General features: G+C 34.6%; 1 protein-coding gene across 1 annotated transcript in view; it reads left to right on the top strand.

The window, feature by feature from the left end:
• The first annotated feature begins 12,378 nt into the window (after positions 1-12,378).
• LOC118186978 (pancreatic triacylglycerol lipase-like) overlaps positions 12,379-13,090 on the top strand; it is a 29,677-nt gene continuing 28,965 nt past the window's right edge. The window contains exon 1 of the mRNA XM_035357143.2: positions 12,379-12,534. Coding sequence (XP_035213034.1) covers positions 12,396-12,534 — 139 coding nt within the window. The 5' untranslated portion in view covers positions 12,379-12,395. The remainder of the gene's footprint in view (positions 12,535-13,090) is intronic.

Here is a 13,090-nt window from a genome sequence, read left to right as displayed (position 1 = left end):
CGCTTAGGCATGATGCTGCAAATTTCATCATTATACTATGTATACAATAGAAGGAGTTCCCTTTATCTCGGTGCCGTAGATGTATTTCTATTTATTTATTTGTTTTTTCATTTCTTTGGAATTTTTCCAAACTTCGTGTGTCTTCTGGAAAGGGCTATATTTTGCTCCATAAAAATATCAGGTATTTTACTAGAAGAAAGTTAAAAAAAACTCTGTTAAGAAAATTTAAAACGCTCTATTAGTTTGCAGATTGAATTACATGCACGTGCGATAAGCAGCAAATACTCCTAACTTTTTTCTTTTCATTACTACTTAAAATTTACTTAATGAAAACTTTGCAAGGTTCAGCTATATAAGCTCAGTTACTAATTTTTAACTTGTAAAATGGCAGACACAAAACATGCATGTTTCTAGAAGAAAAAGCTTTTTAAACCAAGAGATAATCAATAGTCAAGAAATGCTTTATTCCGTGTTCTTTTATATAAAAAAAAAGTCCCATCTCTAGGAAGCGATAGATATGGCTTAAAAAAATTTAAAATATTAAAAAAAAGTTTTTAAAAATAAGCCTTTATTTAAAACTCATTAAAAATTGATCATATAGTTTGATGAGAACAATAGATTAAATAATTACTTTACAAAATTCATCTGCAATTTTATATCGCTAGTAACACTGGGAACATCAAATTTCGTTGTCTTAGGCCTATCACTTGTTTTTGACTGAGTTCTGGCCTCCACTGTGTGTCAAAAGTCATATAAAATATGTATATAAAGGAAAATAAGGGAAAAAATTACAATATTTACTATTCACAAAGAATAGTTTTATTACTACAAATGCTATATATAGTTACTGCGAGTTAAATTTTGTTCATACGAATAGTAAAGTTTTTTTGCCAAAGGGTAGGGTAATAATTACTGAACTATACGGAATGAAAAGTAAATTATTTAAGAACTACTGAGTGCACAAACTTTAATAAGCATGTAAATATCACTACAGATATTCAGATTTAGGTTATGACATGTTCGATTTACCTACCACCTTTAGCTATGATGTGGCGCAGACGAATAGTAAAATTCTGCATGACCCGCTGAAGTGTCGGAACATCGATTCTGTCGATGACCTCCTGAATGGAAGTTTTCAGCTCAGCAATGGAGTTTTGCTTACTTCTATACGCATTGTCTTTAATATAGATCCACAAAAATGAGTCACACGTGTTCAGATTCGGAGAATATGGCTGCCAATCGAGTCCCATTCCAGTGACCTCTAGGTAACCGAGAGCCAGAATGCAGTTCCCAAAGTGCTCCTCCAAGACATCAAACACTCTCTTTCTCCGATGGGGTCGATCTTTGTCTTGCATGACCCATATCTTGCCAAAATTAGGGGCACTTTGGATAATGGGGATGAAATCATTTTCCAAAACTTTCACGTATCGTTCAGTAGTCACCATGCCATTAAAGAATATCGCACCGATTATTCCGTGACTGGACATTGCACACTACATAGTCACCTGTTGAGCGTGGAGAGACTTCTCGATCCGCGAAATGCGGATTCTCAGTCGCCTAAATGCGCCAATTTCTCTTATTGATGAACCCATCCAAATGAAAACCATTCGCTAAACCAAACAATATTCACATCAAATTCCTGTTCATCTATTCTCTCGCCAATAGTGTTGGCGAAACACAACGACTGTTCCAAAGCATTGGGCGCTAATGACTGATGGGTTTGAATTGTATACGGGAAGAGATGTAGGTCTTTAACAGCAATTTTTCGCAGGGTCTCTCGGTTAATTCTCACCTGTTGTGCAGCTTGTCTGCTTTCCTTGGGCTGGTTTGAAACGTAGCGCGTGTCTTCTCGATGTTTTCAGGTGTTTTCACACTTGTTTGTTGACTCAGATTGCCAGCACTGTAATCACAAACACTACCAGTTCTCCCAAACTTGCGAATCAAATTCTTGATTGCTAGCAAACTTGGGCCGGTTCTCTTCAGCTTGTTCTCGGTCGCAAACTTCCTTTGAGCTGCAATGGAGCTGTTATTTCTCGCATAATAGGCCTTCACAAGCGCTCAACGTTCAGACACGCTGTACCGTAACATTTTCACTTGAAAATGGTCAACAATAACAAGTTGCGTGCGCATGCGCATACTAGTTCCTATCATGCCCTGCGGCCAACCACGAAGTTTGAACTTGATCACGCAAACCGTTCAGAAATTACGTCGGTTTTGTTTCATATAGATCAATAACTATCACCCTGCATTAAGCCAAAAATTTTCGCTTATGGTTTTTCTTGGAGTGTTTAATCTATGGACATTCTCACTTGATGCTCCAACAATAGTCAGCGATTATAATGTACACCCCGTCTACCTTGGGATCATAACTCTATGACTTTCAAATATTGACGGAATCGATCAAACTGTTCATCAATGATTGTATCAAGTTTTCCGGTAAGTTTTCTAGATGGATATGTTAAAAAATGTAATTTATACACATTTTGCCACCAAGCAATTTGAAGCTCTCCAAAATTTGCTTGACAATTTCGCCGTAATTCTGTGTTCATGTATTCCCAAGAACGTCTTTGACAATGGTTTTGAATGCTAACCGAGTCTTTTTTTAAAGTTTTGCCATTGATTCCGTGAAATATTTATCTTTAAGAAGCTGCTGAGTCTGTGAACCATCAAGCACACCGGCTTATATCTTTTCAATCCATTTTAAGGTGAATAGAGACGATCCATTGTTGCGTGTGATAAATGTAACAAACCAATGACTCTTTACGTCTTCATATTATTCAGATAAACAAACAGAATGACTTATTGAGATTACACCAAACAAATCTGCATTGTGAAGGAGGACGCACTTTAAGCTTCGCTTTGAGCTTTTCGATGAACAATCGGTATTCAGTAGCGTTATATACTGAAATTCCCAACTCTTTTATTAAACCATGCACTTTATAGCAATACATAAATCCATCATTACTTCGAAAATATTGCAGAAGGGAACTTTCTCTTAATCGAAAGTAGGATACCTTAGCTCCTTTTCCAAGCAAGGCTTTTTACATTCAGTCTTGAAGCTAACAGCCGTGAAGCTTTTTTGGATAGTCCCAAATATCGTGCAATAATTCAAATCATGCTGGCCAAATCTCTTACGAAAGGGATTATTCTTTAATTTCAAAATCTTCGTCGTTGTGATCAATTCCATATCGGCCAGAATAGTATTCCTGTACTTCCAAAGAGGAAAATTCTTTGAAAAGTTGCACTAACAGTTCAGCTGGGCACTTGGCATATAGTTGATTGTAAATTAGGATACTCTATTTTACATTTGTTTTTCTTGTTACATCCTAACGTTTTCACTGTATGAAAGTCACAATCACTTGAGTTATATTTCGGCTATAGCTAAATCATTGGTATACCAAAGAGAAATTTAGAATGATTCCTTCATCCACATCCGTAAACTCTCGATACACTGCTGGTACACTTTGTAAGGAGCCCATGACTTAGCTTGATCACCAGTTTTCACTTTAAGTATAACATCTTTGCCTGAAAAATGTACTAATGTTTGTCCTTTGACTGGGAATGTTAAAACTACCACATACATAACAAAACGAATCGGGACTATTTAAACACTTACGTGAAGTAGCAGAGGAAAGATTTTAATTCATATCTAAATATGAACTAAGCATTGCTAACCTTGTTTACAAGATAGAATTTGGACTCCACGTTGGAGTGCGCTTCACTATATCACAGCGACACGAAACGGCTCAGTCAAGTATCGCAGGTGCACTTGTCGCTGGTCACTTACAGCTTCATTCAGAAGGTTTACTTCAGTAAATAAAAGAGCAGTAGTACTTCCTATGACCCATACTCGATGCCGCGAAGAGTGGTCACATTTCACATAAAGTGTAGAGAAAAAACTGAAATCAGCAATGCTTATTTAACTCTGAAATAGCTTAAAAATCGAAGTCAACAGAAATTGTGTTATAAATTGTTTTTCAGTTTAATAAAAGCGTTGGCGCCGTTGATAACATTATAGAAATAATGTTTTATGTAATTACAATACAATGCAATTAAATGAATAAATTTTATTATTTAGGCACCCCGTTTTCTATTATTTGCGATATTAAATTGTCGAAGAATTATGTAAAATGCATTGTTCCAGTTAATAAGGTAAAGATGATAAATTTTCCAGATGATAATCATTTTCATCCTTTAAGTTCACTAATTATTTTATGGGTTTTAAATAAAAGATTATTTAAACAAATTTTTAAATATTTTCTAAAACTTTTTAGTCGTCTTAATGACAGGTTCAGTTTTCAGCAATGATTAATCCCTCTTTTATTTTCAACAATTCTGTTACCTGAAAGGGTTTTACAGCGGTTTTTTCCCCCAAAATTAGTAACTACGTTAAAAATATATAAACTTTTTAAAAAGATTTTCCCCCGTTCTATCCAATAGTTAAAACTATAAAATTATGAGAATTTTTTTCCTTCGTTAAACGAAGATGTGTGAAAAAAATGGTTTCATCATTAAATTTAAAAAAAAATTAATTTTTCATTCCAAACAAAACTTTTCAAACATTGTTTCATCACGCTGTATTGCCATTCACCAATATATGAGCAAATTTTGAGCTACATAACGTGTCAGAAAATAGTTTAAAAACCGGCAGAAATATATTGATCACACTGACAAACACCAAGAGGGAGTTAAATAAACAGCTTATAAAAAAGAGGCTAGGTTAAACATAAAATTCTAAAATTTCTAGCATAATTAATACCGTTTCGTCATCCTTATTTTAAAACAAGGCGAAGAGTTTATGTTTAAAACAATAATATCACAAAGAATATATTATTAAGTATAGCAATAAAATTAAGAAACATCAGTTTTTAATTCAAATACTAAACAAAGTATATAAATTCATGAAATCCAGTAACTGAAAAATCACAGTGTAGATTTCATTGCAAATAATTTTATAATAACGCCAGTCATTTCTTAAACTCTGTTGTTTTCGACGCAGTAAAGGCAAGGATTTCTGTACAAAAGCGATAAGAATCAGCTCTCGTATAGGCATTATAACCTTAAACTTAATATCGCTGCAGCGACGCAATGGAAGAATCGAATTTCCCCTTTCTGCTTGCCACTACGACGTATTTTTGAAAATAAATGTAGAAAATTGCCCAATTAATTTTTTTTATTCTTGTTTCAAACGAGGGAGATGAGTTTGTTTTATAATCTGTGGAACTTTCAAAACTTTATAGATGATGCATTTTTAGATGTTGAAATTTAAAAAATCATAGACGTCAAATAGTCGGGAAAAAAATCAGCGATTATCGGAAATTCGTAAGAAAATCAAAAAGTTTAATCAAAAAGCAGAGCCGTATTTAGACTTGATAAGGCATTAAAAAGCTATTTGAGATATGAGGCTTTTTATAATTCTGTTATAGTATATTTAACACTATATTTATATAGTATTTTGATTTTTTGGGGGGTCCCCAAGAAAGTGGATGGCCTAAGCTATAGCCTGTGTACCTTATACGTAAATACTGTGCACTGACTACTAGCCAATGACTAGTGCAGACATTGTCAACAGTTAGACAAAAGGGGGAAACGGTTTGCAAAAATCGTGTGTGCTAAAAAAACACATCAAAATGTGAACTTCAAGGGGAAAAAAGGATATTATACAATATGGTTTTGTTGTTGAGTTTGATTTTCGGCACCATTTTGTAAAATAAAGTTACAAATTATTTAACCCATTTTGTAGTGACTTTATAAAAAATCAAGAAATGTGCACTTAAACGTTCTAAACATATTCTTATTTGAAGGAATGTAGGAAGAGCTATTCGCCACTAGATGCATATTGCATAACCTCGTTATAAATAAGCGTAAAGATGCAGTAACAGCGAAAACGAAAGCTTCTTTCGTCTCGCTTGGGCAGCTTCTGCCGAAATTCATTTCCGCTTTGCCACTTAAAACCTTGACATACGAAACAATTCTTTTCTTTCCCTTGGTGCAAAATGTAAATACCTGTTAGAGTTTGATTGTTTTCGGTTTCTTTAACACAGCGGAAAGGAAACAATGTATCTGTTTCGTATGATTTAATGTTTAAGGCATTTGTTTGAAATAATACTGATTTGATAACTTTTCCCGAAATTGCATCACGGTTTTAACCCCAGAATTTCACATTCAAGAAATGCTGTCTAATATGCATACGCTTTCTGCTCAACTATGATTTTAAACTTTTGAATAGCATTACGTAATAACATTCAAATTACTATAGCTCAAAATTTGTATTCTTTTCCTTCATGAGTTTAGTAAGAAGTCATACTAATACATATAAAACTTTATCGATCACTTTTTTTTTCTTATGCTTTTCGAAATCAGAAACATTGGTCAAACCTATCTGTTTTTTTAACAAATGCGATAATTTTGCAATTTTATGTTTTCAGATACTAAATTTAAACCTCCTAACTACTTGTAAATGAAATGTAGAAAATATTTTAACACTTTAAATTTGCTAATATTAATTACTAATAATTGATAATATTAATTGATTAATTGATAATATTAATTGATTATTGATAATATTAATTACTAATTACTATTACTTCAATAGTTTTCGAAATCTTTTTTTGGCCTTTTATCTTTGCAGAATATTATTACATAGTATTGCGTGCGTAATAAATTGAATGCACAAATCCGATGAAAAGGTGAATACAATTTATTCTTATCATAACAAATAAAACAAAATGCTGAAATTTCCTGAGAGGTATTCGTACAATATCACAATATCTCACAGTAGCTGCATTTTAAACTACTAAAATATAAATAAAACTCAAATTCAAAGACACAGCTAATCCGATCTCACCGCGAATTCGCTACGGTGAATAACAGCAATAAGTAAACAACTGAATTGAGACGTTTTGATCCCACTTTTATTAGCTTTTTAACCGTGCACGAGAATTTTCTGGTAGTTTCTCGATTTTTCTGGATAGCAAAAGAGTACAATTATGATATATCTATTAATTAGATGTTAAATGTGCGTGCTCCTGTATTTTAATTTTTCCGGCGTAGCTTTGTCTTCAAATAAGTCTCGTGCTGCATTGCACGGGAATATAAAACAATTTTAATTACAAATTCTACTAAAAGTATCTAAATAAATAAAAAAACCCGTAATAATAGAAAAAGATGTGGCTTTGTTAATTGAACCTTATTTAATAATAAAATAATTATAAAAAAGTTTTTAGAAGGTAAGCTTTTATTTAAAACTCACAATATCATTAATGGACTAAAAGGAGGAAAATAATTTATTGTACAGTATAATGGGAACAGCAGGTTAAAAAAATTCTCCTTACAAAATTCATTCACAATTTTGTACCTATAATTCCTATAATTGTTATTATACGATGGTAAAGTTCCCTCCTTAACGGAAACTTGCTTATGTCAGGGAGACTCTTCAGTAGCACTTCCATTTCAACTCATAGATATCGCCATGAGCAAGCTTTAGCTAAATCCCGAAAGCACTAAATAAGTGCAAGTCCGTTCAACAACCGTTCCGCGGTTACGGCAGTGGTGACTCGGAAGTGATAAGAGCACCTTCCTCCTCCACTCGCATACTTGGGGAAAACTGACGAACTGCGTTACTCGGGTTACCCGCGGAGCTTCACTCCATAGGTATTCAACGGGCCCAGCTAGCCACGTCTGCCGAATGGAGCAGAACAACAGCTCCCCAAAGCAACGATCAACCATATGAACGCTATGGGCTCAAACAAATAACGGCAACAAAGAATCGTACCTTCTCATTAGCATAACACATGCTGGAGAAGAGTGAACGGCATCCGCGTAGCCAGCCAACGATCGAAAATTTAAAAGAATTGGCAAACACTGAACAACTAACTATGAGCCTTCAATTAACAACTGCTCCGAGGTCACCGTTCATTACTTTTAATAAGTTTAGGCTATGTAAAGTACAATAATATCTTTCCCAAGTATTTAAAATTCACTTAACCAGTAATGACAACAATAACATTGAGTTGCTCAACCGGGATAGTACACTGACTACTAATAAGTATTTGGACACCTGTGATCGAAAAGAAAAACTAACTTTATTCAAAATCAATAGTTGGTAGAGCCTCCACGAGAGGTAATTACAGCGTGGACCCTCCGGGGCATACTTTCCACAAGTCTTTGTATGACAGCTAGTGGTATTTTCTTCCACTCGGCTTGGAGAAGACATAGAAGTTCTTTCACCGATTTTGCACGGGTAGTGCACCCCTGAATTCGACGATGCAACTTGTCCCAGAGGTTCTCGATAGGGTTCAGGTCTGGACTTTGGGCAGGCCAGTCCATTCGATGAACTCCATTGGCACCATACCAAGCCTTGGTTAACGTCGAAACATGACAACTGGCATTGCCGTCCTGAAAGTAACAGGGGTCCAACCCGTAAAACTGCCACAACGTAGGAAGCACATTGTCATCCAAAATAATGCAGTAGGCATCGGAGTTGAGCTTACCATGAATGCGGACCAAGGGTCCCAGCCCATACCAGGAGAAACACCCCCAGCCCATAATTCCACCTCCGCCGAACTTGACTGTTGGCACAATGCATTCTGGCAGGAGACGTTCTCCAGGTAGACGCCAGATCCAGACCCTGCCATCCGAACGGTAAAGGGTGAACCTTGATTCGTCACTCCAACGAACCCGTTTCCACTGATCTCTACGGTCCAATTTCGATGTGCTTTGCACCACATTAACCGAGCAGCGCGGTTGGACTTTGTGATCAAAGGCTGATGGGCAGCAGCACGACCATGAAAACCAAGCAGATGTGCTTCCTTACGGATGGTATTCATTGAAACAATACTCCCGGATGCCTGTTGAAACTCCTCGCGCATGAGGGCTATCGGTTGGGTGCGGTTCTTCCGAATTTCTCTGGACAGCACTCTTCGGTCTCTATCTCCCAGTTTCGTTGGTCTGCCTACTCGGGGCACATTCCGACAATCACCGCTCACCTTCCACTTCTTAATCACATAGGCCACTGTCGATTTTGGGTACTTCAGATCGCTAGATATGTCCCTTAAGGATCAGCCACATTTGTGATTCCCGATAATTATACCTTTCTCGAAATCAGAGAGCTCCGAATTGCGAGGCATCTTGCATGAGACTAAAGCCGATGCTGTTTCCTATACGATATTATACCGGGGGAGTCCGTGACGTACCTTAGGACCGCAGATATCGTCATTTGCATAAGTGTCCAAATACCTATTGGTAGTCAGTGTAGTTTGCGACGCTGACTGCTGTACCGAAGCGCCTTTCCCCGGGGGTTGACCCAGGCGAATGCCTGGGAAGTACTGGTTAGAATCTGCACATTAATTAGTACTTAACTTTCTCTAAATATCTCTGAAAGGGAATAAATTTTTTTTAAAATATTATTTAAAACTAACTGAGTTATTATAAATGTAAGGGGAATACATTTTCACAGGGAATGTAAGGGGAATCACTTTTTACACTTTTAATTATACTTATCAGACTTTTTTGCAATTAATTTCAACAAAACATAATTTAAAACTTTTCTTTATTACTTAAGTACACGTTTCATAGAATTTGCTTAACAATACCTTTTAGCAGATTGCTTTCCAGTACGAACAATTCTCGCTTAAATATTTTTATAACGTATTTATCTACCAGATTTTAATTAATGTTTACAATTCAATGTTAATGTTATTATATATTCAGATAATATTTATATTCATTATAAATTTAGAAACATTTAATAATTAGATTTCTTCACAGTAACTTTCACAGGTGTTTAGGAATGAATAAATCCTTCATTTTATAAATAATTTAATAAATATTTACGTATTTTGTTAAAGGCAGATACATGCTTTTTGCAAGCATATGCATACATACCCATACATATTTCATATTTTTCATTTTCGCCATGTCCAAATCTTTAAATTCTGTGCATTCACTATATTTTTCGAGTAAAGTAATTTACAATAATTTAGCATATACCCGAAATTTTACATAAGAAATATGTATTATTAAATAATATATATTACATGCATTATAAAATTACATGCATTCTTTGCATTTTTTTTAATATCTATTCAAAGGTCAGTTTTTCTTCGAAATACCCCCACGACGGCATCTTCCCCTTTAGGCAGATAGCCCTTGCATGCTTTACTATATTTAATAAAAACTTAACCTGACCTATGTACCTAATTACAAATATTTTAACATGGCATAATTTTATACTTACATTTAGCCATCAAGTTTCAAACTTTTGATTTAAAACACGTTTTAGGATACATTCATTATCAAATTCAAATCTTCTAACAAATACATTTTGGCAGAGCACTCAATACTTCTTTTAGCCATCTTATACAGTTTAATAATTGTCTGATAATTTTGTAGAGACATTTGGTATATTTTGGAAGTAAGAAGAGACGAAAAATAGCAATCGCCTTCGCCGGGAATCGAGGTAAGGACCTCTGAAATACCGGCTCAGTGTGCTGACCACTACAACCCGAAGACTCGCTAGGAAGGCGTGAGAAATACTTTATATACTCCCCCTTTTAAAGGACGACTGGGGTTTTTAGGGGACCCAATCGCCAAATCCTGGGTGAGGAGAATCATCATATAACACCCTTTTAGTTCGGGCGCCACTGTAGAGACATTAAGTATTTTTGGAAGCAGGTAAGATGAAAAATGAGCAATCGTTTTCGCAGGGAATCGAACCGCAGTCCTCTGGAATACCAATGTGCAGAACCACTACACCACGAAGGCACGCTGGGAAGGCGGGAGAAATACCTTATATACTCCCCCTTTTAAAGGGCGACTGGGGTTTCCTGGTGAGGAGAATTGTCACCCAACAACCCAACAACAGGATACACAAATGTTTTCACGTCCGTTGATTACCCTATTTTCAAATTTCATCATCAAGACATAGGCTGTCTTGATGATATTTCACGCTCACATGGTCATATCATCTTGACCGTACATGGTACTTCCGCCGAATTCGCAAATGTACCCGTCTTCTGTTCCATACGTTTGTGTAAAACTGTACATAATTTTACACAAATGCGTGGTTGCAAATCAAAGAAAAGTTAACTTATTGGCATATTTGTGTGTATAATTTATTAACTTTGGCGAGGATTTCAGTATTTGGTGGTAATTTAATTTTTTAATTAATCCAAATAATATAGTATCCAAATAAGCAAAACATATAAACCCAAAGTGATTACTTTTAAGTTACATAAAAAAAGATAAGTTTAAAATGAGCAACTATAAAGCCTCTCCTCTAAAACTGTTTAAAAAGTACATGTAACAATAGTATGTGGATGACAAGAAAATTATTTTATTTAAAACATTTTGGCGTTTGAAACATAAAATAAAAGTAGCGAATATTCTATCAAGGCTATCGAAAGACATACACATTTTTAAAGGTACCGTAAAGTATTTTTCATTCTTTTAGCATACCATTTTTCCTAAAATCTATATTTTTGTAGTTCAACAGATTAGAATTTTATAAAACAAATTCATAATCCATTTGAAGTTGATGTCAGGAAAAAGGATACTAAATAGATAAATAGATAGATAGTCATAATATCAGCGAAATGTAACGCTGTTAAGTGAACCTAGCGCCAGAGTGTCACTATGGTAAACAAATACAGTGAATTTGTATTTGTTCTATTGTGATTTATGCGCTATTGACGAAGTAGATTTAATTCAGTTCAATAAGTTTAAATGAAATGCAAGAAAAATGCGTATAATTTAACATTCCGTACAAGGAAGTCATGTGGTGTACACATCGGATTTTTTTTTTTACTTATTAATTTAGTCACACGTTAATGTTTTAAATGTACACGTTAATGTTTTAAATGTACACGTTAATGTTTTAAATGTACACGATAATGTTTTAAAAGTTGCAGAGATCCTTATTGAGAGCTACTTGTTGACAGCCATGCTGATAAGTGTCTGCCGCTTTCTTTCTACCATTTCCATTGGAATTATTTTTAATAACTTATGAATTAAGAATTCGCAGCTTTTCGAGAACTGCATTAGAAAAAGAACTGCATTTGCTCTTTAGAATTTATCTGGAAAATAGTTGTCTGGCAAAAAAAGAAATAATTAGAACATCGTAGCTGTGAGGAAATCATATTGCGTTCGCATATGTTTTGATAAAAAGAAACCTGTACCACGTTTTCATTGGAAGATCAGTTAAAACTTATTGAAAGATCAAACGGATCAGTCAGCTCTTATTGAGAATTTTTGCTGTTGTGAACGTAAAGTAATTTTTAAATGCTTATTGGAAAAAAGAATAGGAATCCACCTGTTAATCTTAGGATGAGATACTTGGAATTTTTAATTCCAGATGTGCAAAACCATCTGGCCAAATGTACTGTTCGTTATAAATAATGGTTACAAAACTTTCAATCTTACTTAGTACAGGGATTTTCGGAATGATGATGAAATTTCTTATAGTAATCTTGTTGACAGCTACCAACCAGTTTGTAACTGCTACCAACGGAAATGTAGTATATAATCCAAAATCAGGTATAATGTACTTTATTTCTGTCACATTCTCTTTAGTTTCTGATTGCGCTTTTTGTATTACTTCTGTTTCGATTTTTTATATTAGTTTCGTTCGTCTTTAATATTTTGATTTACTTCGCAACAAATCATTCTTGATTATACGCTAAAGCGAATTTATGCGTATCAAAAAAAGTAATTTTTAATGAACTACGTGTACTAATTTGGTTAGTTGAAAATAAATCAGTTTTAGAAGAACCTCATTCTTACAAATATTGAATCGTCCTTCGAGATATAATTAATACAGTTAACTGTCTTGAATATCTGTTGGAAAGAATTTATTTTGTTTACTGTTTTAAACCATTGTGAGCTAAGGATAACTGGCTTTAAGAGGGTGAAGATTATCCAAGTTAAACTTGTAATTCTCTTCTCTTAGTGACAAGTTTCTCTTGCATAATCTTAATTTAATAGAATATAAAAATTACATCATATTATTTGTTAGAAAGCTTGTATAACCATTAGGGTATTTTGGTGCTGGAAACGTGAAAAATGAAGAATGCCTTCGGCGGGCATCGAATCC

This window comes from Stegodyphus dumicola, chromosome 2, assembly GCF_044657685.1.
Source record: "Stegodyphus dumicola isolate Sdum_Otavi_A_Nest chromosome 2, ASM4465768v1".
Classification (NCBI taxonomy): Eukaryota; Metazoa; Arthropoda; class Arachnida; order Araneae; family Eresidae; genus Stegodyphus; species Stegodyphus dumicola.
This window is presented reverse-complemented; position numbering and strand designations above follow the sequence as displayed.